Source organism: Taurulus bubalis, assembly GCF_910589615.1.
Source record: "Taurulus bubalis genome assembly, chromosome: 11".
In the NCBI taxonomy this organism is placed as follows: Eukaryota; Metazoa; Chordata; class Actinopteri; order Perciformes; family Cottidae; genus Taurulus; species Taurulus bubalis.
In genome coordinates this window covers 23,792,895-23,820,201 of record NC_136599.1, presented here as the reverse complement: position 1 = coordinate 23,820,201, position 27,307 = coordinate 23,792,895, and the positions used below count along the sequence as shown (strand labels likewise).

At 45.3% G+C, this 27,307-nt stretch overlaps 1 protein-coding gene across 4 annotated transcripts; it reads left to right on the top strand.

The window, feature by feature from the left end:
- Positions 1-878: 878 nt before the first annotated feature.
- arfgef2 (ADP-ribosylation factor guanine nucleotide-exchange factor 2 (brefeldin A-inhibited)) lies at positions 879-24,218 on the top strand (the record flags this gene model as incomplete). 4 transcript variants are annotated; one of them, XM_079226622.1, is made up of 39 exons in its annotated part: positions 879-1,044; positions 2,721-2,751; positions 3,186-3,309; positions 4,143-4,289; positions 5,268-5,447; positions 5,632-5,944; positions 6,072-6,224; positions 6,335-6,456; positions 7,794-7,927; positions 8,534-8,768; positions 8,923-9,022; positions 9,495-9,634; positions 9,813-9,921; positions 9,996-10,185; positions 10,340-10,451; positions 10,564-10,769; positions 10,870-10,954; positions 12,260-12,431; positions 12,603-12,754; positions 12,883-13,011; positions 13,140-13,298; positions 14,199-14,346; positions 14,678-14,774; positions 14,886-14,926; positions 15,013-15,182; positions 16,155-16,306; positions 16,459-16,631; positions 16,953-17,113; positions 17,224-17,354; positions 18,051-18,180; positions 18,354-18,489; positions 18,774-18,912; positions 19,147-19,204; positions 19,388-19,496; positions 19,617-19,753; positions 19,919-20,096; positions 20,640-20,778; positions 21,371-21,488; positions 22,332-24,218. In XM_079226622.1, 39 exons carry the CDS (start codon positions 879-881, stop codon positions 22,488-22,490), a joined length of 5,535 nt encoding a protein of 1,844 aa, XP_079082748.1. In that variant the 3' UTR covers positions 22,491-24,218. The 4 variants fall into 4 exon arrangements, with proteins under 4 accessions (XP_079082748.1, XP_079082747.1, XP_079082746.1 ...); XM_079226621.1 differs by having other exon boundaries at positions 19,614-19,753; XM_079226620.1 differs by having other exon boundaries at positions 6,066-6,224; positions 19,614-19,753.
- Between the last annotated feature and the right edge of the window lie 3,089 nt (positions 24,219-27,307).

Sequence of the window (27,307 nt, the reverse complement as noted above, 5' to 3'; positions counted from 1 at the left end):
TATTAATTGTTTGTCTGTCAGCTGTGGATTTTAAAGGTTATTGTAGTGGCTGTTTGTCCGAAAAATGTCAACCAAACATGAATCAAAGAGCCACTGACACACCATGGGCTTGTGGGTTACGCAGGGGGTCATTGTCCATACAGGATTCTGGGTTTCTTTTAGCAAAACAAGCAAGAAACAAAAGAACAATGAAAATCCTGTCTGCGTCTCCTGCTCAGGTTAAAAAAACAGAAACAGGCCCATCCCGGCATCTCTCACACGCACAGTTTATAAACCAACCAAAATACTATACCAAACAAAAATAAATAACTATCAAAAGAAAAATCTAATTTAAGCGTATGAATAAAATAACAAAATACTAATTAGTTAAATAGCAGTTGGTTATGTTACTGAACCTGTTCCTGTAGCACTGTACATGCAGCTGGTGCCATACATACATGCACCTGGTGCCACCTGCAGGACACTTCGGGAACTGCGTTTATTTTCACTGGGAGCGCTTGATTTGCGACCGCGGTGCAAACACTGCGAACTGTGGCTCAACTCGCGTACCGTTCAAAGCTCCTCTACGAATAATTCAACCCGCTGTATTGCACAGTCAGCTGTGTGTCTTGTTTCGAGTTCCGCGCGTGAGCTTTGAGTACTATTTGACCCCATTCGGGAGGTTACTCTCAGGGAGCCGTTGTCAAAACCCAGACAGCTGGGTGTCACGTCACGTGACGTGACGTGTAACCAGCATGGCGGCGCTGAGCTGAGGTAGCGACTCGACTGGAGTGACACCGCTAGCCTGGCTTTCGTTAGCTTTCCTTGTCACCTGCTCACCCGCCGAGGGCCAGGCCGAGGATGACGGCCTGAGAGAGACGCGGTAGCCACACCGAGAGATGCAGCAGCAGCAGCAGCACAGACCACCACAGCAGCACTCCAAGGCAGAAAACAGTAAAACCAAGAGCATGTTTCTGTCTCGGGCTCTGGAGAAAATCCTCTCGGATAAGGAGGTGAAGAGGAGCCAGAACAGCCAGCTGCGTAAAGCCTGCCAGGTGGCACTCGGTAAGTGTGTTTTTGTTTCGTGTGTTTCGTGCGTTTCGCAGAACCCCGTGGTTTTAATGCCGGGCTCCGCTGAAACGTCTCGGTCATGTTTGACACGGACAGCGCTAACGTCCCCGGTTAGCTAGCTCCATCTAGCTAGCGCCCGAGTGGCCTTCGTCGTCTGTCTAGGTGCCCGTCGGCGCTCACGAGACAGCGTTGTGCGCGTGGGGCGTCGCTCGCGCATCTTACTGTTATTTCTACGATGCTCACATAATGTCCTCGCGCCACCGCCATCGCTGTCAACGTCGGCGGGTGAGCGAGCTAACGGCTAGCTGACGTTTCGTTAGCTAGCTAGTCACGGCTAGGTCTGCGAGCTAAACAGACCAATCCCCGTGTTGTACGTAGCGCTGTCACTCAGCCAGACACCCGGGATGCTACCCGACTCCAGGATACTGTGACGCCCGTGCTTTTCCATTCAACACAACCGCGGATAGTGTTACACACACACCAGGCTCCTCATTTCATCGTCGTTATATCGCTGTTTATATATTTCAGCTCGAGACGCCCGGCACATCTGTGTGCACCCACCTTCCTGTCATATGTGGCAATTGAGCAACATCTTGTTGGTAAAAATGATCTAAAAGCTTGTGACACCAAGTACACAATCAAGTACTTCGTGTAGTACAGTGGTATTCATTTTGCTAATATTAGTTTTTTTTTGCACAGTGCCCCTCTAAGTGTCTCAATGCAGGTCATTGAGAAATTTGGCCCAAACAGGAAGTTGTGCTTCATTATTATGGGATAGTTAAGTGAGGACCACATGAGAGGTCAGTGTGTTGGAATCTGCTCTGTCTGCCAGTGACTCTCTCTCTCTCTCTCTCTCTCTCTCTCTCATTATTCATGATACCGGTGGAGCACAGCACTCCTATGACTCCTCACACTTCCAATGTTTAGTGTGTGTGTGTTGCGTGTTCATACTGACTTTACCCCCTGGTGTTTTGCTACACACACATGAACGTCTCCTCTTTTCCCAATGCTCCTCTGTTCGAATATCAAAGTTGTTGCGCTGTGGATTGCCGGCCTTTGCATCTGTTGCCACCGTGATTAAATATGCATGCCGTGGCAGGAGAGATTAGTTCTTAATGGCTTTTCTTTTTCATTGAAACACTCGAGCTTATCCAGGCATTACGCATGCCTTTCTACATTTCAGGTCCAGCGTTGATTCACTGAGAAAGGAACTGAGCTGACACATTTTTATGACATATAATGAAATGACTAGTCATGCATTCACCACTGTAGTTGTGGCACGTGTGGTGAACATTGCTCAAGCGAATTTCTGCTGGTTGGTCGCCGTCTGGCTGAACGCGCACCGTTGCTCGCCGTTTGAGGCCGCGACTCAAAAAGGATGAAGAAAATTGGTTGAGTGAGAAAAGCCTCGGATGGCAGAGCAGATGGTGATGCAGGGAATAAGATAAAGACCAAATGTCTGAGGGAAACATAGGGGTGTAGTCTCTGATTAAATCCTGTTCAATATACAATCAACAAAGAGCAAAAAAATACAGGCCCATGTGCGCTCACATTTGTGATTGTCCCAGTGACTCCCAGATCTACAGTGAAATGATGTCACACTAATATGAGCTGAAAGGGTCAAAGTTCAGACTTCAGTAACATTTAATCTCCTGTGTCTCCCTCCACAGATGAAATCAAGGGAGAGCTCGAAAAACAAAAGTAAGTATTGTTATACACACACAGTTTTCTATGAATGAATGAATGAATGCACAGCAGTTACGTTGTGATTTTTTTTCCCCTCCTTTTGACGCGGGGCAAGAAGTCGAGGTAAGGTTTGCCCTGAAGCAGGCTGCAGTAGACCCCACCTGCTCACTGTGATTTGTGAATAAGGTGATTGCTGCTTTTGTAACTGCTACTTTGGAGTATATCAGCAGCACTTCAAACAGCCTTCAGGTATTATATTCACATCTGCTGCAGGCAAACGGTTATTCAACATTATGCTTTTCTACGGTTTAAAGCTTTATTTTGCACTACGTAAATAGAGATGTACAGTAAAATGTCTGTTCACATCATCGACTGGAGTTGCCATTTCAAGTCTCAATGGGAGCGTGTTTGTAGTTGACACAGCTGTTTGCGCTCCTCGTTCCCTGCAGGGATGGAACTGTGGTCCCACCCAGAGCCAACTACATCGAGGCAGACAAATATGTGCTGCCCTTTGAGTTGGCCTGTCAGTCAAAGTCCCCCCGGATAGTTAGCACCTCTTTGGACTGTCTGCAGGTTAGTACACACACACACACACACACACACACTCACTCACTCACTATCTTCTGCTTCACTTTCTCACCACCAGGTATTTATTGGTATCTTATGCTGTTTAGGAGGGGGGTGAAATCTTGTTACACCTGTTTCACACTCCTGCCGTTCACCTGGAACAATGGCTCGACATTCCACACGCACACAAGCCATTCTTTAATCTCCTCGTAGCTTTTCGTAGTAGCTACACTTGTGTGGTCACATTGGTTTTAATCCACTAAGTAATCTACATTCAGTGTGCGAGTGCTAGAATGTAAATTCATTATTGATGGAACACACACACACACACACACACACACACATTTGGACTCACATTTTTATTACATTTTATGTACCTACTTTGTGTTTTGCTTCATTTTTGTTCCTGTAATTGCCTGGTTTTAATTTGTCTTAATCTAGATTCACCAATGTAAAGCACCTTGTAGGTTTGTTCAGAAAGCTATAGTATAGCTATAGTTTTATTATTGTTAATATTATTCTGTTGCATTGTGGGAAATTTAGGATCCAGTGTTTTGGGACCCGAACTTGACTGTAAAAGTCAGAATATCTCTGGCTCTGATCCTTCAGCGGTGTTCTTTTATACACATGCTCATCTTTGTAGCCTTAATAACACTTGTAGACACATGAAAATTAATGATTTTCTCTGTTCCTCACATACTCGCAATTAAGCAAAGCCAACACAAACACTGAAATAAACCCTAAACTCACTGGGCTTGAATAATACAAGACCCCAACCTACTCTGAGAGTTGCACAGTCACTGTGCTGCTCTAACCTGTGCACGGTTTCTCCACGGTAGAAGCTGATCGCGTACGGCCACATCACAGGCAATGCTCCGGACAGCAGAACCCCAGGCAAGAGGCTGATCGACCGGCTGATGGAGACCGTCTGCAACTGCTTCCAGGGCCCGCAGACCGACGAGGGAGTGCAGCTACAGATCATCAAGGTATACCCAGCGCCTCGGCGAACATCTGGCTGCCTTCAGATCCTCCAGCTGTCAATGCTGACGTCACACAGTCCGGAGGAATGAGACATTTTTAGTCCTCCATAGATACGATCGTCCTGTCACCGCTCACAGTGGTGAAGAAACTCTGCTCCTGCATGTTGAATCTTTTGTTCAGCAAGGATTTAAGAAAAGCTCGATAATACTGAATATTAAAATTGTCGGTCACTTATTCCCATCATTTAATGCTTGATTCTTTTAATCGCAAAAGAAAATATACCCACTGAAAACTTTCATTTGTAAATCTAACGCGCAGAAAAGCTGCAAATTTTTTTTTAAGAACAGGTTTCACACTATAGCATTGTTCTCCTATATCCAGGATTGTCATTTTTTGGGATGTGTGAGAAAGGATCAAAGTGCCATTGACTATAATAATGTCTCCCAACATTTTTCTCTTTTTTTTTATCACATTTCCTGGTATTGTTTTGACAACTTGCCTTGTATTTGCGCAATTTGAGTGATTCATAACTGCCACTTTGAAGTTTCCTCTTTCTGAATGAAATACACATTGTGGTTGTTTGTCTAAGGGCAAAGTCTTTTCCGCTGTAAGAACCACTCTGTTTTATCACTGTTGACAAAAGATTTACAGCTGGTTATCCACATGTTTGTCTTACAGTCACCGCCGAATGAGACCTGAAGGTCAGTGCAGTTTGTTTGGACTGACGAATACAAAGTTGAACACACAATTATATATTTTAATGTTTTTTTTCTAATCTTCCTTTGAGTAACATCAAAACAAAAATTTAAATTAAAATTCTGCACCAGACATGCAGTTTCCCAGTACGAGAACTACACTTCTTTGGCTTTTCTACACGCCTCATATAGGGAAGTGGAGTGGTGACTCAGCAGGTACAGCGGCAGCATCTTCTAAACAAGACATCCTGTCTGATGACTCTTTGACTTCCTTCTCTCTCCGTCCAGGCCCTGCTGACGGCGGTGACCTCCCCGCACATAGAGATCCACGAGGGCACGGTGCTCCTCACCGTCAGGACCTGCTACAACATCTACCTGGCCAGCCGCAACCTCATCAACCAGACCACGGCGAAGGCCACTCTCACGCAGATGCTCAACGTTATCTTCACACGCATGGAGAACCAGGCCGTTAGTGCATTTAATGTTGTTGCCCTATGTCCACACAACCGATTGTAGAGACTGTAACTTCACGCTTTGATCGACATAATGTGGAATCACATGCTCACCACTGGTCAGGCTTTAGGGAATGTGTGCCTAACATCCATATTCCTTTTTTCTAAAATAATTTGTCTACATGGCTCCTCGCCCACAGGCTCTGGAGGCTCAGGAGCAGGAGAAGGACCGGCTTTGTCTGCCCCAGCAGAACCCGTCCCCACTGCCAGGTAATCGGAGGTCTGGCTCTCCCCGGTCTGACCGGACGTCTACCCCGGAGCCCCAGGCCTCGCCATCCCCGGCAGCCAGTTCTCCGGACCTCACTGCCGTCGACGCCACCAGCTCCACGCCCCCGCCGCCAGCTCCTGACCTGGACCAGGACCAAGCAGCAGACAAGCCGTCAATAAATGGAGAACCTGAGGGCGGCAGCGCTCCGCTGAATGGAGGAGCAGAACAGATCACGCCTTCAAAAGGTGTGTGTCAACTTTCAGTTTAGAGTTAAATTATGAAAATAATTATATTCTTTGAAAATTTGAAGCTAATAGCCTTCTTTAATCTTCATGACTCTTCGTCCTCTTTATTTCATTACAACAGATTCAGTTTTTGAAGATGGAGGTGTGGAGACACCTCCTACAGAAGCTGAGCCAGCCGAGGAAGTGGACAAACCCGAAAGCAATCCAAATCCACCCGAGTCAGCGACGACTGAAGCAGTGGAGGGAGAGCAACAGCCAACGCAGATGCACAGTGAGACAGGTCTGAACTTAGTAGTTATTCTCTCATTTATGTCTTCTGTCTGTTTGTTCTGATAAATGTCAATACATATGGTCATGACCTGAAGATATCCATTGTGGCCTCTCCTCCAGGAGGTGAGCACCCAGCCCACCCCGCCGATGAGACAGAAGTGGCCCCCAGAGTCAGAACAGAGGGTCAGCAGATGAACGGCATCATTGAGGACCGCTCTTCTGTTTCCTCCACAGATATGCTGGTGAGCAGTGTCAACCTGTTAGTTATAAGAACAGCAGTACAGGTTACAAAATGAGAACAAATGTTTCTATAGAAGTCTGCTTTTGAGCGACAAAGGCCAAAATGTGTCCTGCAACAGACTCAGTAAGGCTTGTTTTTTACCCTAGCCCATGGCTGAAATGGCTTTTGCTCCTGAAACGGTTGTTGATCACATGCGGCTGCTGCTGGTTAAGACTAGTGAGGAGTCGGCAGTCAATAGCGATTAAAAAGTGTATGAAATGTATGTTTTCAAAATTGTTGAATCTCCACAACAACAAGAGCAAACGGTCATAAATGAGCACAAAAGATATCAGTCTGATGGGTCCAGCAGTATGGAAGATTAGCCGTGGATAGACGAGACAGACACACACACAACCAAACGCATGATCGCCCTCAAAGAATTACGCCTGACTGAGAAGCAATTTAACTGGCAATTGGTCATGTTATAGAGAAATACATGAAATATTGAAGTGCTTGTGGATACATTGTATCTTTTATTGTGGTTTAAGTATGAAATAATAATCGTAAATGTGAATTTACACATAGTATTGCACTTCTACCGACACGTCCAAATCATACTGATCATATTTCTCATCCTCAACTGCTGTAATGATCCACCTACATTTCAAGTAAAGGGAATTTAATTCACGTTTGCAAGTATGTTGTTGTCTTTTAACATTCGTAATCGTGAGCGTGCCAAATATGTTTTGCGCATGTGAGACATGGCCAGAAAGCTTACTTACTTTTTGTTTGATATTAATTCTATAAAAATTTAGTTTAGTTCCACTCATCAGTCACACTTGTGCACGGCCAAGGCAAAGGGAAGAGTTCAGTGAATATGGGAGGAATGTAGGCAGGAGGGAATGCTGCTACCAGAACACGCACGTTTACCCTTCTGGTCAGATTCTCAACTAAAACCTTGGGTCCTCTGGGAACATCTGGAAAACCTCAAATCAATTTGGAACCCTTAGAAATAGAGTAAGAGTATAAGGGACATTCCCATTCAAATCAGCATAGCAGGATGGCCAGAGCGGCGTACATTTTTATGTGTACCGTTGCCATTGCGACCATTGTAGCGGGCTGACTTCCTTAGCAAGGGAGCCGGCTTATGGCAAAACGCGGACTCACTGAGGTGAGGTTTTAATGACTAAAGCGAGCAGTGGTATATTAATATTATAAAGCATACTGAGTTATTGAGGACAATGTAACAACTGAATGCTTCATCCACAATCGTCACAGCGTAGGGAAACACATTGATATCACCAGATGTTGTGTTTGCTTGCATAAAAAAGTAAGCCGGACTTTCTTCATCTGTCTCAGGATGGGGAGTCCCTGCAGGGATCCCACGGTGCCGCCCGGTTCTCTCACATCCTGCAGAAAGACGCCTTTTTGGTGTTCCGCTCTCTGTGCAAACTCTCCATGAAGCCTCTGGCCGAAGGACCTCCGGACCCAAAGTGAGTGCTTTGTTTCATAAGACCTCGAGATCTACAATTACTTATGCCATGAACTAATCTGCTGAACTTTATTTCAGTTGGCCACATTTCTTTTTTTTTTACCTCACACCATGAAGATATATATATTTTGTTTAAGTTAATTAAACTCCCTGACGTAGAATCGTTTCATACGATAATGGTAACGCGCATCCTAAATGGCTTATTTTGTGGTCTTTTTATACGGTAACTGTTCGCCAAAACAAATATAGATGCCTTTGGCTTACGCACAGGGCTTCATCTCAGTTTCCACAGGTGAACTTGCCCTTTTCCTTCGTGGTGTGGCCCTGTCCTCTCTAGTTACTGTAACATTAGACCCTGAGCCCGTCAGTGTGAATAGACCAGAGTCAAATGAGCCCGGAAGAAGCTCACAAAGAAGTCTGTCTGACCTACATTAAATAAATACCACGATTATACCAAAGTATCCTTTGTGACTAAACTGGAACACAATTTATTGACGTTAAGGCACATTTATATATACGGAGTGTGTTGCCGCCTCCGTGTTTTTTTTTTATTTCTTTGTATAGTTACACTTCAGGCATACAGTGTAACAATCCCTCTCCTCTGCAGGTCCCATGAGTTGCGGTCCAAGATTGTGTCCCTGCAGCTGCTGCTCTCCGTGTTGCAGGGCGCCGGGCCGGTGTTTCGCACTCACGAGATGTTCGTCAACGCCATCAAACAGTATCTGTGTGTGGCGCTGTCCAAAAACGGCGTCTCCTCAGTGCCGGAGGTCTTCGAGCTTTCGCTGGCTATCTTCCTCACATTGCTCTCTCACTTCAAGGTCCACCTGAAGATGCAGATTGAGGTACGGACGCAGAATAACCGCAACAGGCCGTGTATTCTCTGCTGAGTCCGTTTGTCTGGCAGGCCTTAGAGCGAAGAGAGAAAAATGTACCTGCTGCAGCTCGTTTGATCAAAGTCACACTGTCACTTAATCTCTCTCCTCCACCTTACCGCAGGTGTTTTTCCGGGAGATTTTTCTCACCATCTTGGAGACTTCGACCAGCTCCTTTGAGCACAAGTGGATGGTCATCCAGACACTAACGCGCATCTGTGCAGGTACAAATCCACTGACGCATGAGACGGTCAGACATAAAATACATAAATATGTTCAAGCGATGGTTTTCTGTCATTCAGACATTGGGGACTTCTGTCAATGTTACTGACGGCTTTATTTAGACATGACTGGGCATTCACGGAAATGAACCATGTATGTGACAGAAAATGGTTGTGTATGTATGTATGTGTGTATGTATGTATGTATATGCACACCAGGGGCACAGCCGTGCGTCTGTGCATCATCCTACCGTGTCCTTTTTTCTCTGGAGTGACTCTAATCTTATTTTTAGAAGGCAGGGGTGCACCTAAGGTCCTGAAGTAAGTTTTATTTTATTGCCATTTGAGCAGCCATCCTGATTCTCTCCATGGAAAACCCTGGCCGTGAATTTGATTATTGTATTTACTGATCACTTCAGCCAACGGTGCGTTATCACCCTGCTGTATCTTAACAAATGCCCCCTCCCTCCTCCAGATGCCCAGTGCGTGGTTGACATCTACGTGAACTACGACTGTGACTTGAATGCAGCCAACATCTTCGAGCGCCTTGTCAGCGACCTGTCTAAGATCGCTCAGGGCAGGAGCGGTCAGGAGCTTGGGATGACTCCTCTGCAGGTACACGCCAGGCTCAGTGGCCCTTTGTTGCATATTCTAGTGATCAACACTGTAGGAGCACATGTTTTGATTAAAGAGGTATCTTTCTGGACAGACGTTAACTTCTCAGTAGTTCACATTCATATTTTACAATAATATTCATTTCATTGTGTAAATGATCATTCTTTGACATCCACAGGAGCTGAGCCTACGTAAAAAGGGTTTGGAGTGTTTGGTGTCCATCCTCAAATGTATGGTGGAGTGGAGCAAAGACATGTATGTCAATCCAAACCTTCAAGCCAACCTCGGTAAGTGTACTGTAAATCTGTTGAACAATGCACATGAGGGAGGGAGGGAGTCTAAACGCGTGATGTGTTCGCAGGCCAGGAGCATCCGTCCGACAGCGACGGAGCAGAGCTGAAGCTCCCAGAGCCGCTGGCAGGCCGTCGAGACAGCATCAGTTCTCTCGACTCCACCGTCTCCTCCAGCATGGCGCTGTCCCAGGCGGACCACCCCGAGCAGTACGAGGTTATCAAACAGCAAAAGGACATCATCGAGCACGGCATCGAACTGTGAGCTCTTGTTTTTCTCAACCTGTTTACTCAGGATCAGCGGTTACCAATGGACCGGAGTGGAATATTTTCACCTTTTTGATACTTAATACCCTTTGTTCTTGTTTCGAGAAGATGAGCATTGATTGCTTTCCTCCGTTCTCTCTCTCCTCAGTTTCAACAAGAAGCCAAAGCGAGGTATCCAGTACCTGCAGGACCAGGGCATGCTGGGTTCCGCAGCCGAGGACATCGCCCAGTTCCTGCACCAGGAGGAGAGACTGGACACGGTGAGGGATCACACTGATTTAAATGATACAACGCTGTATTCTCAGGCAACAAAGCAGTTTTTCAAGACCCCTTTCCCCCCCGCTCCCAACCACTTTCCCTCTGCATGCACAGACCCAGGTGGGAGAGTTCCTGGGCGAGAACATCAAGTTCAACATAGAAGCGATGTACTGCTACGTGGACCAGTTGGACTTCTGCGGCCGGGACTTTGTCTCGGCACTCAGAGCGTTCCTGGAAGGCTTCAGGCTGCCTGGTGAGGCCCAGAAGATCGACAGGCTGATGGAGAAGTTTGCTGCCCGATACTTGGAGTGCAACCAGGGGTAAGAAAGATAAGGCTTATTGGTGCTTGTCAAACTGTCTTTTCATTCTTGGTCACAAAAAAAATACTAACCGTTTGCCCTGATGTGCCCACTTTTGTAGACAGATCCTGTTTGCCAGTGCAGACACTGCCTACGTGCTGGCGTACTCCATCATCATGCTCACCACAGACCTGCACAGTCCTCAGGTGAGGAAGCTGGAGTGTCACTATCGTCACCATATGTGGGCCAGTGTATCATCAGTATGCAAGTGTGTCTCGTCTCTCTGTGGAAGATCTTTATTTACTATTCACATAGCGTTTGTTGCCTTTTTTTACGTGTATGGATAAATTAACTATAAGCATTCATTCCATCCAAAAGAAAGACGTGACAGTGATGTTGCATAACTTGCTTGCTCACAACACATGTGTTTAAAGTGCATGGAGAAATTAAGGAAAGAAGACAACGTAAATGCTTTTGTTTATTTCATTATTTAGTAGCACATGAGGCAGTGGTGCACTTCTGCCTCTTGTGGCCATAATTAGTGTTACAACAACAAAAGATTCACCTGCCAACAAAAAGAAATTCAAAAGACTATCTGGGCAAAAGCTCTTTTTTCCTCAAACGCAGAAGACAAAACAATTTACATCAGAATAAAAAAAATGGATCACCAGAATGTATTTTTCTGGGCAGTTGGAGGAGTGAAATACGATGCACCTTGAAGTCTTGTTTTGTGTGCTTGAAGGCTTAACAGAAACCAAAACACTGTACAGTAGTTTATAACACTCTACCGGACTTTACAACTCCAGAAAGTTTATTTTCTACTCGCCAGGTAAACCGCACTAACGCCACACAAATTGATCTACCGGCGCTTGCTTGTGTTTGGTTGGGCACCAGCAATAGTCCGACATTGTTGCTGGACGACCGTGCGTTTCTTCACCAGTCCTCTGCGTTGGCAGCAGGCCATCACCCGTCTCTACAAATAGCTGCTCCCTCTGATTTATCACTGCTGACAGACCGCCGTGACAGAGGAAATTGCATCTGAAATTTAAAGTCTGGGAAAAGCAGGTGTGAAATATGGCACACCGTTAACACATTAGCTGGGGGGGGAGACGATATCAGTGACATAACTTTATTTACAGCTGTGAAGACAATTGCAGTAAATCATGAGATTAATTCTACTCCATGCAGCACCACATTGTAAGACTAAGGAGCAGCAGCCTGGTTTTGTTTCTCCACACAATTTTAGCTTCCTGTTTCCTTCAGTGGCTTTCTGCTTGAATTTTTTTTTTCTTGACATTTAGTTCATAACTGATCCAGACCAGTGTAACATGACAGTCTGTAATAGTTATTACGGCGCCATGTTATATTTGTATTTTTTTTTTATGTTGATGGAGTAAAACAAAAAAAAGATCCACCACATCACTCTTTCTTGTGTACAGCGTGCATCGAAACAGCCAAATCGGCACAACTGAGCTCCCAACTGCCTCTTTAAATCTCCTTCATTTATATAGGTGAAGAACAAGATGACGAAGGAGCAGTACATCAAGATGAACCGCGGCATCAACGACAGCAAGGACCTGCCCGAGGAGTATCTATCTGCCATATACAATGAGATCGCAGGCAAGAAGATCGCCATGAAGGAGAGCAAAGAGTTCTCCATCACCCCGAAGTCCACCAAGCAGAGTGAGTCCTTGTCTCCCTTCTTTCCGTCCGGATTACTCACCGATATGAAACGCTTTCTCTGAAAGTGGGCTTTCCGGACAGTCTGTCTCACGCCGGCTGGTTTCCTCTCTGTGACACTGCTGGCTGTTTTGATGACGAGCATCCGAAACAGTTGCGTCCTCCTCTGTCCAGGTGTAGCCAGTGAGAAGCAGCGGCGTCTGCTGTACAACGTGGAGATGGAGCAGATGGCGAAGACCGCTAAAGCTCTGATGGAGGCTGTCAGCCACGCCCAGGCGCCGTTCTTCAGCGCTACACACCTGGAGCACGTCAGGCCCATGTTCAAGGTACGACCGATTTTAGGTCGAAGCAGTTCTTTGAACGGTGGAAATGCGAATTGCGGCCAGAGAGGGGACGTCACAATCTGTGGACGTGTTGGAAATGTACACCTTCTGATCGTTTCTGTCCTTCGTAGCTGGCGTGGACCCCCCTGCTCGCAGCATTCAGCGTGGGGCTGCAGGACTGCGACGACCCAGAGGTGGCCTCCCTGTGTCTGGAGGGCATTCGATGTGCCATCAGGATCGCCAGCATCTTCAACATGCAGGTCTGGTTGATCTTTCGATTATGTGTCTCCGCCAGTAATGTGTTTTTAATTTTGCGTTGGCTCAGCATTCTTGGTGTTTCAAACATAGGTTCTGTTGACTGTGTAGTAACTGGCCTTCCTGTTTGTAGTTGGAACGAGACGCGTATGTCCAAGCCTTGGCCAGATTCACCCTGCTGACGGCCAGTTCCAGCATCACGGAGATGAAGCAGAAGAACATTGACACCATCAAGACCCTGATCACTGTGGCCCACACCGACGGAAACTACCTGGGCAACTCCTGGCATGAGGTGAGTCTTTGCTAACCGGATTCATGAGCAGTAGTAGCGCAGAGGAAAAGTATGATTTAGATCTCGCAAATAACTTCCGTAAAGAGTGTTAGAAGATAACGTGCACTCAGCTACTTGCCTAGAAACACAAAGCATACGTGTACAAAGAATTGCATTTTGAAACATCCCACAGAATTTGGCAAAAGTCACTGTCAGAACTACGTGATCATAGTTTTTTTTTCTAGCTGAGAGTATCTTAACACAGTGAAACAGTCCCAGCAGTAGTCCTTCTCGGTGGCAGAACTTTCCGTGCTTTAATCTTTCGTTAACTTTAAGCCCAAACCAAGGGCACACACTGAGATGCTCCTGGTGAATTATGTTCTAGAGTTTAATAATAAAAGTGTTTATTTATGATCAAGGATGACATTTTCATATAAACATGATCAAAACTGTTCTCGATGAAAGCCCATTCCAGCCAGTACAACAAGGAATACAATGAGAACTTAACCTTGAAAAGGAGGTCCTGTTAAGTCATTACCATGACAAACCTTCTAAAAAAAATACTTGCTTATCATTATTTCGAGATACTGAGTCTCACAAAACAATGACTTATCTAAAAATAATATATTTATATCAACATAATGATTTCATTGCAACATCGACTTATTTCAAAATAATGATTTGATATAAAAAAAAATCATTAATTAGTATCTCAACATAGTGATTTAGCATTGCAATATAATGAGCAACTTTTGAAATATTGACATAATATCTCAAAATAAGAAGCTTTACTTACCATCTCAAAATAATATATGATCATTATTTGAGATGAGATACTAACTCACTCTTTTGAGATCCCAAGTCTTTATTTTGAGAGCAAAGCTATTCTAAGATTAATAGAAGTTTGTCTTTGTGTGGTAGATCTTGAGGTGCATCAGTCAGCTGGAGCTCGCCCAGTTGATCGGCACAGGGGTGAAGACGCGCTACATCTCGGGGGTGGTCCGGGACAAGGAGGCCGGCATACGGGGCCTACCCTCCGGCACAGAGGAGTTCATGCCCCTGGGCCTTGGTAAGATGCACACATGGCATAGCTTCTATTCACAATTCAACCCCTAACTCTTATAATTGTATATCAACTTTGGCTCTGGCTTTGAGGACTCATCAAAACTTCAAGTTACTGTTGTGCTTCTACAGTAACAGCCAATGCTAACTTTATCGACTCCAAAGCAGTTTGTTTTATGTTACAACAATGGCGTTCTTAATGAAAATAAGAGCAAACATGCATACATTTCTGCATTAATACTTTTTTCACATTGCGCTTCTGAAAGTCACAGACACTGTTGTCTGTGTGATGCCTATCTGTATACGTTAGCGTGTGTTAAGTATGTTTGATGTTGCAGGTAACCTGGTGGGAAGTCAGGACAAGAGACAGATGGCTCACATCCAGGAGTCAGTAGGAGAGACCAGCTCTCAGAGTGTGGTGGTAGCCGTGGATAGGTAAGACAAAATAGACATGAATAACATAATAAATACATCTATACACAGCCCTTTATGATGAATGGTGTTCTTTATTTAGTCCAAATACTAAAGCTGCTTTTATATTTGCAGGATCTTCACTGGTTCCACCAGACTAGATGGAAATGCAATTGGTGAGTGTTGCGCTCGGTATCTCTGGTTGTTGTACGTCACAAAGAAAGAAGTTATTCATGACGTGTTGCTGTTGAATTGTTTGCAGTGGACTTTGTGCGGTGGCTCTGCGCGGTGTCCATGGATGAGCTGGCCTCGGCACACCAGGCGAGGATGTTCAGCTTGCAAAAGATCGTGGAAATCTCATACTATAACATGAACCGCATCAGGCTGCAGTGGTCTCGAATCTGGCAGGTCATAGGAGACCACTTCAACAAGGTCAGTGGACGAGAGGATTTGCAAAGTGCGAGTGAAGCCAATGCATTTATGTGCCTTAAATGTGCATTCTCTCTCATGGCCATCAGGGGGCGACTCCTCTGGTTGTATAGAAGTCTATGAGAAAAGGACTCTACTTCTTTCTCGATTTATTCCCTCAGTTAACATTGTAAACATGAGTTTATGTCTCAATCTCTAGTTTCAAGTCTTCTTCAGTACAGAATGATGTTCATTGGGTAAATTATGCTCCATTTAGAGTCAAATAGGAGTTGTCTGTGTTTTCATCTTGCAACGTCTTTAACCCTTTCAGTGTGTTTTTTTAGTTTAAGAAAGTTAATTGTAACCTTTATGGTTGCCTACAAATTAAAAATCCGGTGTCGGGTGTCGGGTGGTAACAGCCAAATTGCTGAACTTGATGCTTAAAAAGTAGTCCGAAATGCAGACAACAGCAGGACGACACCCTGTTCTTTTGGCGTTGCACCCTGCTGATTTATTACAGGGACGTAAGAAGGCTCTTTAATTATGTCTACACAGGCTGTTAGTTAGTTAGTTAGTTTGCAGGACGTTGTCATTTATTTGAATGTATTTAGGTGTGGCATTTTTTTTGTCCTAAGATTGTACACAAGTTTTTCATTTGCCATGCAGTGTCACTGTAAATACAGTAAAGCCATTTTAGATCTGTCACTGTGTAATTGTTCCGTACAGTCGGAGTGAGTGTTGGCCAGAGACTCAACTCTCAATGAATGCTAATGTTGCTCTGTGTGTGCTGGATGAATAATTAACCAACTTGTTCTAACATTTGCCATTATCAACTACATAACGTGATAAAAGTGTCTCTTGTTTTTACAATGTTAAATTAAATTAGGGTTAGATATAGCACACATATTAACCAAACTGTTTTGGAAAGGCACAGTTCATTGTGATTAGCTGAGCTAATAGCTGAGCACCACTCATGACTGCTGTGTCTTCCTCTAGGTGGGCTGTAACCCCAATGAGGATGTAGCCATCTTTGCTGTGGACTCATTGAGGCAGCTCTCCATGAAGTTCTTGGAGAAAGGAGAGCTGGCCAACTTCCGCTTCCAGAAAGACTTCCTCAGGCCTTTTGAGCACATCATGAAGAAGAACAGGTAATGTATTATAATAATGAGATGTCTCAGTACACAAGTGGCTTGTGTATATGTATAGTAAGAAGCTACAGGGTCATAGGAGTGTGAATGATTCAGTATAGTGGGAAGAAAATGGGTTATATACAATAAATAACGCTGCCCCATCCCCCCAGATCCCCCACCATCAGAGACATGGTGATCAGGTGTGTGGCTCAGATGGTCAACTCCCAGGCGGCCAACATCCGTTCAGGTTGGAAGAACATCTTTTCAGTGTTTCACCAGGCAGCCTCCGACCACGATGAGACCATCGTGGAGCTGGCCTTCCAGACCACTGGGCACATCGTCCGTGAGTATGACTGCAGCGCTCTCCTCATGGCAGCCATTTTGGCTCAGGTGGTAGAATAAAAATGCGTGAATGGAGGCTGTGCTGTTTCAAACCGGTCAGCTGACCGCGAGATAGCTCTTATAAAAATGTGAGACTTACTGAAGGGATGAGATTCAATGGTGCTATATGTAAGTTTCAGAAAATCCTTGTTGTTATTGCATTGCAATCTATTGACAAGTGATTATACATGCAACTCATTACATAGAGAACCTTTTTAAGAGCTCATAAGCCAATCAAAGCATTCTTGTTTTCTTATCTTTTTTCCCCCTCTTCTTCCCTCAGTGAACACCTTCCAGGATCACTTTGCAGCTGCTATCGATTCGTTCCAAGATGCAGTGAAGTGCCTGTCAGAGTTTGTCTGCAACGCAGCTTTTCCTGACACCAGCATGGAGGCCATCAGACTCATACGACACTGCGCTAAATACGTCTCAGAAAGGCCACAGGTGGGAACAACCATGTCTGTACCAATGCGATAACGGCATTAATCTATAATTTGCAAATCAGCACTGCATGATTTTCTTTTCAATTTACACTTCCATGTGTCCCTGTCCAGGCCCTGAGGGAGTACACCAGTGATGACATGAATGTTGCCCCTGGTGATCGCGTGTGGGTTCGTGGCTGGTTTCCCATTCTGTTTGAGCTCTCTTGTATCATCAACCGCTGCAAGCTGGACGTCCGGACCAGGTAGATGAACAGCTCAGCATAGAGTGTTGCTCAATCTGTCGTTTCACTGTGGTGACTAGTTTGAAAAGCACTTTCAGCGATACCTATTCAGCTACAGTAACGTGACAGTAAGCCTACAACCCCCTAATGCTGGTACTTTACCTGGCCTGTTTTCTTCCAAGGACAAAACGTATAAAAACAAAAAAACAAAACAAACAAAATAGGATTTAACACAAAAACATGACTGGATAAAAAAAAAAACTTTGAGTTAACAGAACTTATTTATTTAGTGTACCTTGCTATCATGACGACAACAAAGATAGCGTCTGTGACTTAAGTGAAAGTTAACATGTAGATTTAATTATTGTTGGTTTAATTACCCTATTGTCAATGTGTAAACATGCATGTGGGAATAATAGAATAGACCTCCACCCTACCTGCACTCTATTTTCCCATGTTTTTGTGACTAATGGGGACAACTTATTTTTTAAATTGGTCCAGTATTGAGGGAGAACGCTGCAGCCAATAAACAGGCTGCAATGTAGTGCTTTCGGGTAACTCCTCACGGTCAGTTGACGTGCACTAAAAGTGCTTCTTGTTTTTTTGGCCAGTTGCCAGACGACATCATGAGCCCATAACGAGCCTGTGATCCCGCGCTGTGCAGAGCTGTGAAGCAACGAGACTGACGTGTGAACTGTTTGTCTTTGCTCCCGACAGAGGTCTCACGGTCATGTTCGAGATCATGAAGAGCTACGGTCTCACCTTCGAGAAGCACTGGTGGCACGACCTCTTCAGAATCGTCTTCCGCATCTTTGACAACATGAAGCTCCCCGAGCAGCAGACAGAGGTCAGAGGTCATGGTTGTTGATGTCTTGACAAGCCACTTGGATATCTGATGGATATCCTCTTTTTGGGATGTGGAGAGGCAGAAACTGTATGTTAACATACAGAATGAAAAGAGGCGGGACTTTTAAAAAACATTCTCATGTCTGCTCACGTTTGTTTCTTGTTTGCCTCCAGAAAACGGAGTGGATGACGACGACATGTAACCACGCTCTGTATGCCATCTGTGACGTGTTCACCCAGTTCTATGAGCCTCTCAGTGAAATCCTGCTGGCTGACATTTTCACACAGCTTCAGTGGTGTGTCAGGCAAGGTGGGTGTTCAAAGGAATTTAGACGGGCACAACACTGCAATGCTCATCTGAGCCAATAATGCTCATGAGGCAGAGGGGTAACATCCAAACCATCCCTATAAGATGATTTACTCGTATTAAAGAGAGAGAAAGAAATACGCAGCTGTTTCCTTATCTTTTTGTTAGAACATCAATCCAAACATTCTGCCACTGTAGCAGGACTCTGTTGCCCAGATCTTTCAGTCCGTGACAAGCACACTCTGAACCTCAGACGTGCTGAGAAGTCATACGCCTTTCTTCTACAGACAACGAGCAGCTGGCTCGGTCGGGGACAAACTGTCTGGAGAACCTGGTGATCCTGAACGGGGAGAAGTTCAGCCCCGAGGTCTGGAACATCACCTGCTCCTGTATGCTGGAGATCTTCCAAAACACCAGCCCTCACGCGTAAGTCCTGAACCATTGCGTCTGGATGATGGCGGTCATTCAGACAGGTATTCAAGTAATAGTTACTGTTTTGAAGACGAAGCGCACAGTTGTCTAGTCAGAGAAAGCACCTCCAGAGAGAGGATACTTGCTACTAACAAAGATTGAGGCTAATGTAGTTGAAGGTTCTTGTGCTTCTGTGACAGGATGTAAGTTATCGCAACACCTCACGCCTGATCGGCCATTTTGTTTCAGTTTGTTGACTTGGAGACCGGCTGGACAGGACGACGAAACTGCAGACGGCAAGCATTTTGTAAGAAAATAAATGAATACACTCCTATTGCGTAGCAATATTTACAGAAGATGCTTCACACTTGGTTTGAAACATGATGCGCTGCTTTTGACCAGTTAAAGCACCATTTTTGTTTCCTACCAACCTTCCCACCGAGTCAGAAGTGGGACACTAACCTGTGAGTGTCCATGACTTTGTCTCCAGGAGGCCGATTTCGACAGCGTGTCCCAGAGCAGCTATGACAGAGCCCTGTCTGAGAGAGGACACAGCCAGATGTCCAGCGACGACACCTGGAAGGGCAAGTCCAATGCTAGTGAGTGTGTGTGTGTGTGTGTGTGTGTGTGTGTGTGTGTGCGTGTGTGCGCATGTCCCTCTACAGAGTCAGTTCTACCCTCATGTCCCTTCACCACTTGTTTTTTTGTTCTAAAAGGAGTTTCGGACCAGAAGCTGTTTGCAGGGCTGCTGATTAAATGCGTCGTACAGCTTGAACTTATCCAGACCATAGACAACATTGTGTTTTACCCGGCAACTAGCAAGAAGGAGGATGCAGAGAACATGGCCGCTGCACAGGTAAGTTGCAACACTACTGTATGGAGAGATTGTAAAATTGCCCTTTGTTTTGCGCGAAAGTGAAAGCTCATATTTTCCTTTTTAAAAAGGGACAGAATGCCTTGTGCAATCTCAAATTGTCAGACATACGTAGTTAAAAGTCATCTCAAACTGTCCTCCTGTCAGCGAGACGCTCTGGAGGAGTCGGAGGCTGAGGGAGACGAGGCGGGCTCAGAACAAGGCATGTACAGACACATGACCTCTGCACACCTCTTCAAGCTGCTGGACTGCCTGCTGGAGTCGCACACTTTTGCCAAGGACTTCAACTCCAACAACGAGCAGAGGACAGCACTCTGGAGGGCAGGTAAACGCAAAGGAAAAGTCCTCCGTGATGGCTCAGTTCATTAACTTGAATCCCTGTCTTTTGCACTCGTTTATGTTTTTATATATACATATATAAAAAAGCATACAGTGGAATGTTTGAGAAGCATGTCGAAGTTACGAGACAGTATCTTTAAAATATATTGTTTAACCTCACCGCCTTATAAAAGTCTTTATTGCGGTAGAAACCTGCCGAGATCATAATTGTTTAGTATTTTTTTTGCCTTTATTTGATGGAGACAATAGAGATTCATAGAAATAAAATGACATTACATTTGCTTTTAGCCAAAGCGACGTACAACACATTCATACGCCGTAGGCATAGCTACAGGAGCAATTTGGGGCGCCTTGCCCAAGGACGCATCGACATGGGCTAGCGGAGCTGGGGATCGAACCACCGATCCTCTGATTGAAGGACGAACACTGATCCGTAGTCGCTGGGAGAGAGGGGAATGCCAGAATATGAGCACTAAGCCCTGTTGTTTTGTTTGTTTGTTGCCGATGATCAGTCTCTTTCTGCCCTCAGGCTTTAAAGGGAAGTCCAAGCCCAACTTGCTGAAGCAGGAGACCAGCAGTCTGGCCTGCAGCCTGAGGATCTTGTTCAGGATGTACTCTGACCTTCAGCTGCAGGCCTCGTGGCCGGACATCCAGACACGCCTGCTGCTGTGAGTACAACACACGGCTTTGGTCTTTTTCAGTGACTTATTGCCAATAAGAAAGATGCACCAACACATATCACCAGGCTTATCCTCTGGAATCTAAATTACAGAAAAATACATTATAAAACCAAACTGTTGATCTCCCGACTCCAAAGTGTTCCCAGTTTGTTATTGCCTGCTTAAACATTGAACCTTAGATAAATAAGCACCAGCTGTGTCACTTGCAGAAAAGTGCAGCTCTGGTGTTTGTTCTGTGTTGGGTGAGCTGTTTTCCCACATGGATCATACACTCATTATATATTTATGAACTCGTACAAATCACCTTGTGTTTTTCACTGAGCAGCTGCACCGCGGCAGTTGACTCATGTATTGCATCACGAGTACGTCTGTGTGGTGTTCATCATTAAATAACTGGTTCTGGTGCTTTAATTCAAGATGTGTAGCCTCGGCCTGCTGTTCTGTAATACCAGTAATGATAATCATGATTCTACTGCAGTAGCTAGGGTGCAGACCAACCACCTCTTCCTATTCGTAGATACATCAGTGTTGTGTGTTTGTCATAATCCTCTGTGTGTGTTTGGTGATCTCTCTCTCTCAGGGTGTGTAGTGAAGCTCTGGCCTACTTCATCAGTCTGACCTCAGAGAGCCACAGGGAGGCTTGGAACAGCCTGCTGATGCTGCTGCTCACCAGGACGCTACGGCTGCCCGACGACAAGGCAGGAACACACACACACACCCACCCACACACACCTGTGTTCAATCTGAACCATGATCAGAAAAAAAAGACATAATGTTGAGTTGATAAAAATGTCCATTAGTTAAAAAAGGAAGGAGGTAAAAAAAATTATTTGACCCTTTTATATTTCCTTTCGTATTGATTTTGTGTTTTAAAAAAATCATTTTTTGTGAGCGGTCACCTTATGACTCATGCTCTCTCTGTGCGAGTGTATGATTCACCAATGATTCATGGCAGCCCATGACTCAGGGTTTCTATCCAGGGCATTTTAGACTAAAACTGTTTTATTATTATTTAAAATCACCCGGCATGCAGCTTGAAGCAGTAGGAAACGTTGGAGCCATGCTTTAGAAGGAAATGCCAATACAACACTAACCACTGCATCAACAGAAGATTAGAACATTATTATTTTAAAGTGGCACCAGACTTGTTCAAGGCCTGCTGTGAATTTTTGGGCAACCCATTGGCCTCCCAGCGGTGCCAAACCACCGCTCCTGCTTTCTGTCCCGTATATTGTATTTTCAGGTTCATACATGTATTTGGGGCTTATACTAGAACATGTTTACATGCTTTAATGTAAAAAATAAAAATACTGTCTATCTGAATATACCTGTATTCAGCTTATGTCTGGAATGCTCCATTTTAGCACCTATCACTTTAAGACCGCCTCCCAAAAACACAAGCCCTGTCTGCTCTAAATTGGCTTGCGAGAAATATATTATGCACCTCTGGAAAAAGTGATTGTATCTCCTTCAAAGCACATACGGTACACCGCTTGGTTGAAATCGTGGTGCCAATTAGTGTTTTCTCCCTTCGCCTCCAGTTCAAGCCCCATGCTTCCTGCTACTACCCCCACCTGTGTGAGATGATGCAGTTCGACCTGATCCCCGAGCTGCGGGCCGTCCTCAGGCGCTTCTTCCTGCGCATTGGCTCAGTCTTCCATATCGCTGCGATGGTGGCGGCCCGAACTCCCACATCCTAGATTGAGCGGGCGTTGGGACGACGGATGGAGCGCTTCGCGGGCGGACGCCGGTAACGGCTCGACACACGTGGAGAACTTACCCTCTTTTGGGGCCGGATCCGATTCCAGAGGGTGAAGACAAAGACTGTAGCCCTTCGGTCTCAGTGCATCATCGTGTTGGGCCTTTCTACTGCACTCGGCCTGCAGAGACGTCTTCACCCTGTCCTTCCTCCCTACTTTCTCTCGGGGATGAACAGCACTGTGACCGGCTCTCTGCTGACTGTTGTCATTCATCATCCCCTCAGACACTCATCTCAACTTGTGACAAGAAAAGAACTGTAAACAAATAATTTATTGATATTGTACCTGATTCAGACTTTTTTTTTTTATATACATCACACAAAAAATGGTATATCGACATGCTGAAAGCAAATGAACGATACCGGGGAATTCGATGAACTTTACATTTGCGGCTTTGCGAAAAAATCTCTCGGCCACCTGTGCCTGTCAGAAAACAATGACGCTGTGTGAGTTTGGTGATCTACTCAAAATATGTTGTAATAACTCGTATCGACGCCCATCCCAAAGCATTGTTTGTCACTTTAACCTTTTGTGTTCCCTCTTATGTCTGTTATTCAGCAGCGGGCTCTTGTCGTTTCTTTTAAAAGACTGAAACTCTCAACCTGCATCTCTTGCAACACTATCAAAGATCTAATGCGGTTTCGTTTGTGACGTCTCCGCTCTCTGTGACGCAGCCGTCCCGTCGTCTTTATAATTCTTCGTCAATGAGATTTTACTTATTTATTTTTGCTCACTTGCTTTAATTTAATCAATGAAAGGTTGGTTTACTTCCCTCTGCCATGCATTCCTTTGTCTGTTGGCCCAGTAAGCCTTACACTGAAGGACTTAACGTGGAGTCAACTCCTCCTCGCTTTAGATTTACAGCTGGCTCGTAAAATCCTCCGCTAATCCATCAGTTGGCCCTGAAGCGGTTGTCTTATTTCCCACACTCTTTTTGCACATCTGTCGCCTAACGTTTGCTCATGTATTAACACCACACCAGTACCAACTGGCTGCGGGTGGTTGGAAAGCCCGTCAGTGTTGTGTCACATTCGACAGTAAGAGTTCCACCACAGGGAGGTTCAGGAACGGCGCGAAAACCAAAACTCGCGTCTACAGAGATACTGAAATCTATGGATCCTGGATCCTTTGTTGTTTATTCCATGCCTTTTTTTTTTAAAGAAGGATGTATGTAATTTTAAAGTGCATTTAAATATTTTTTGAGAAGCATTCCTTCCTTCGCAACTATGGATGTCTACTTTTCTTCCCTAAAGCTAGGGAATATATATATATATATATACAGTAAATGAAAAGGGCAGACTGTAAAGTTTTCAATGTAAGATACATAGAAATGAAAGTGCTATACGGTTCTATACATAATATTGTGATGTAATCTTCCAAACATTTGGTGAAATAATCAATAAACCTGAATTCTGATCCACTCTGGTTTTAAATGCTTTAAATCTTTCACAGTTCCGTCACAACATTGAACATTTTGACTTGTCAAACAGGTCGATGGTCCTCATACCACATATTTTCATGATGCCAGGCTTTACCCGAGAGACCGACAGTGTCACGCAAAAGTATTCAACCTATTTAGTTTTTTTTATCTACATGTTCCTCAGCCCAGTGTTTGACAGGAGCGGCGAATGGCCCATGCTGCCTTCAGGGGCTCGCTCCAAACCTGTTCTCCCCGTCCGGAAATTCAATTGCCAAAGTGTGCCTCGGATCGCAAATAATGCACGTTTTGTTTGAAATTGGTGAAGTGAATAACAAAAAATAAATAAAAATGAAATCCTGAAAATTAAAAACTGAAAAGTGGTGTGTGCATATGTAATCATCCGCTTTGTTATGAAGCTTCTAAATACGATCTAGTGCCACCAATTATCTTCAGAAGTCACAATTGGTTAAATCAAGTGCACCTGCGTGCAATCAACGCGTCACCAGATCTTATTTAAGGGCCCCACAGAAAATGGGGCGTGTACATGTATTCACAAAGCACCAGCTAGTTAACTAAGTTTGTTTTATTTAACTTAATTTTATTTTCATTTCATAAAGTTTCTTTTGGGTTTTTGGTCATTCTTTTGTCGGAAGAGGGGTTTCCGGTGTTCCTGTATAAAGATGTCCACAGGTTGGCGCTATGCTCAAACTGGTAAGTGTTGGGGCTGAAGCGCGCTACATGTCGGGGTAACAAAGGTTACCATGGTGACCTCGCATCCTTTGTTGAAGTAAAGCGGAAAGCTGCCCAACAGCTGCTACGCGGAGGCCCGTTGAGGACAAAACGCCGCGGTACTACTCCTGGAAACGAGACGTACGGACAGTAAGGAATTACTTAGCATACACAACTATTGGCACAACTCGCGTCGCAGGGCCCCGCTAACCAGCTCACTTTCAACCGGTTAGCGCTAGTTATTGCTAAGCTAGGTCAGTTGGGACTCCACTAACTTAGCTCGCGCATGACGTCTGGAAGTGACGCGTGAAAACAACTCTCCGGTGAGATCACCACTTTGTTTTGTGTGTGTTTCCTTTTTTTACGCGTTTGTAGCGCTCTTCCGCTGGATAAAGCTGCCGTTTACCTGCCTGGACCAGACGGAGCGGAGCCGCGAGGTGACGTTACGCAGAGGAGCGTGGCTGTGGGCGGATCCGGGGCAGCCAGTCGCTGGCGAGGAGATCTCCGTCGGCGTTTGAGCCAGACGGGCTAGCAATGACGGATTGGATTACTCCTGCCGGGGTCAGGATTGTGAGCCGACATAAATGATTTTATGGAGACCACCCTACAAGTAAGATATTATGTTGCGGCTTGCGAATGTGCTTCTAATGATTGTGGTTGTTGTGTTGGCGAAAGTGTGTGTGTGAGTGTGTGCGTGTGAGAGAGAGAGAGAGCGCGAGAGAGAGAGAGAGAGACTGACTAAGAGGGTGGGAGGATGTTCCTCTCTGAATCCAGCCAGCTACGTAGAGGAAGGAGGGCGACAGATTTGGAAAGAATGCGGATCCATCACCGCGTTTCCTCCTCGCTTTTCCCCGTCAGATTGAACAATGTTTGGCGCAAAGTGTACGCGCAAACTGCGGTGTATGATTTCGCCACTGTAAATCCCCCTTTTTTCCGCGTTTACACGGTCTACGAACCTGCGACTGCACTCTGTGTATGACAGTGACAGCCATCTTCAGAAGCCTACATGTTCCTCAGCGGCTGCCCACAGTGCCGCTGGTACAGGCGGAGCTGTGCGTCTGTAACGCGTTGCTCAAGAACAGTTGTGTAACGATGTCTGGTGCGGTCTATTTAGAGCTGGCACAGAGGGTGGTGTGGCATTGTGTACGCGTTGTGATTAAAGGTCTCAACCCAGTGTTTATGACAGGAGCGGGGAATGGCCCGTGCTGCCTTCAGGGGCTCGCTCCAAACCTGTTCTCCCGTCCGGAAATTCAATTGCCAAAGTGTGCCTCGGATCGGAAATAACGCACGTTTTGTTTGAATAAAGCAGGAAGGGACAAAGTTAGTGGACTGCGGCGGCTGGAAGGCGAGAAAAGAGAAGTGTAGTAGTGTTTACGTATTTTAGTTGGTGTAATAATAAATATTAAAAAAGTCCTCTCGCAGATGGAGTGAACAAAGAGTGTCAGACATGCATCCCCCACCAGTAACGTACACACATGAAAATAGTTCTCCTTATGTGCATCGGTTTCTATGACTGTCCCCACACTGTTAGGTCGCCGTGTAGAACAGCAGTAGTACCTTCGTCTCTGGTTCCATGACTAGATGTAGTTTTATCGTGAGTGTAGTCCTAAAAGGGTTAAAGGCCAGCACAAACGATTATTCTCGATATGATCGGAAAACAAACGCTCGGTCAACTCTGAAGGCGTCGTATTACGTAATAGTGGGCTGGGCGTGCAAAGAGAGGAGGGGGCGAAGACGTAGGAGGATACGTGCCAACATGCACACAAAGTGACGATGTTACATTCTCCGGGTTTTGACAGCTTTTGCACGCACAGACTGACCGATTCGGGAATTTCTTTCACAGAGGGAGGCGAGGGGGAGCACGACCCGAGGAGGGTAACCCCGTTTTAATTCACTTACTGCTGGTAAGACGCTGTTAGTCTAATTTTATATTCATTTTCTTGAATACATTTTATATTGGCGATCAAAATGGTAAATGCGAATTATTGGTTTAATCTGTGGATTAATTGCATTTAGACGTGCATGAGCAGGGCACGCAGCCTACAGAGGTAGTGCACTATCGCTGACATCCCCTGGTCGGTTGGTCTGGGAGTGAAGAGTCCAGATTCCACCGTCATAAACCGAAACAGTTCGCTTTGCACGAGTTAATATTTGAGCGGGTTTTGTCGTCCCCGAAATGTTGCATTCACGATCGCCGCGACTCGTCGGTATTCCCGCAGGAGCCGTGTGTGTGTGCGTGGTGTTTACATCGGCGCTGGGCTATTAAAACCCGAGCCACGTGCTGGTAGCTCGGGACCATGTGGCCATTGTAAACACTGCTGCCTTGAGGGGCTTTATCTGCTCCAACGGACTGCTTACATTAAAGAAAAAATAATATTCATATACAAATTATGGCTCAAATACTTCCGCTGAACGTGTGTTGGTAACAAGTTATTTTGGGGTGGGAGGGCTCTAAGAAACTACAGCACTTTGCTTGTGTGCCCAGGAGAGACTGTCTCGTGCGTCCATTGTGCTGTTAGAGTAGCGTGTATGCATTATGTAACGTCACCAGCACTGTTTGCAAGGAGCTCCCCTTCCGTCCGCCCCATCAACTAATCATCAAGGCCGA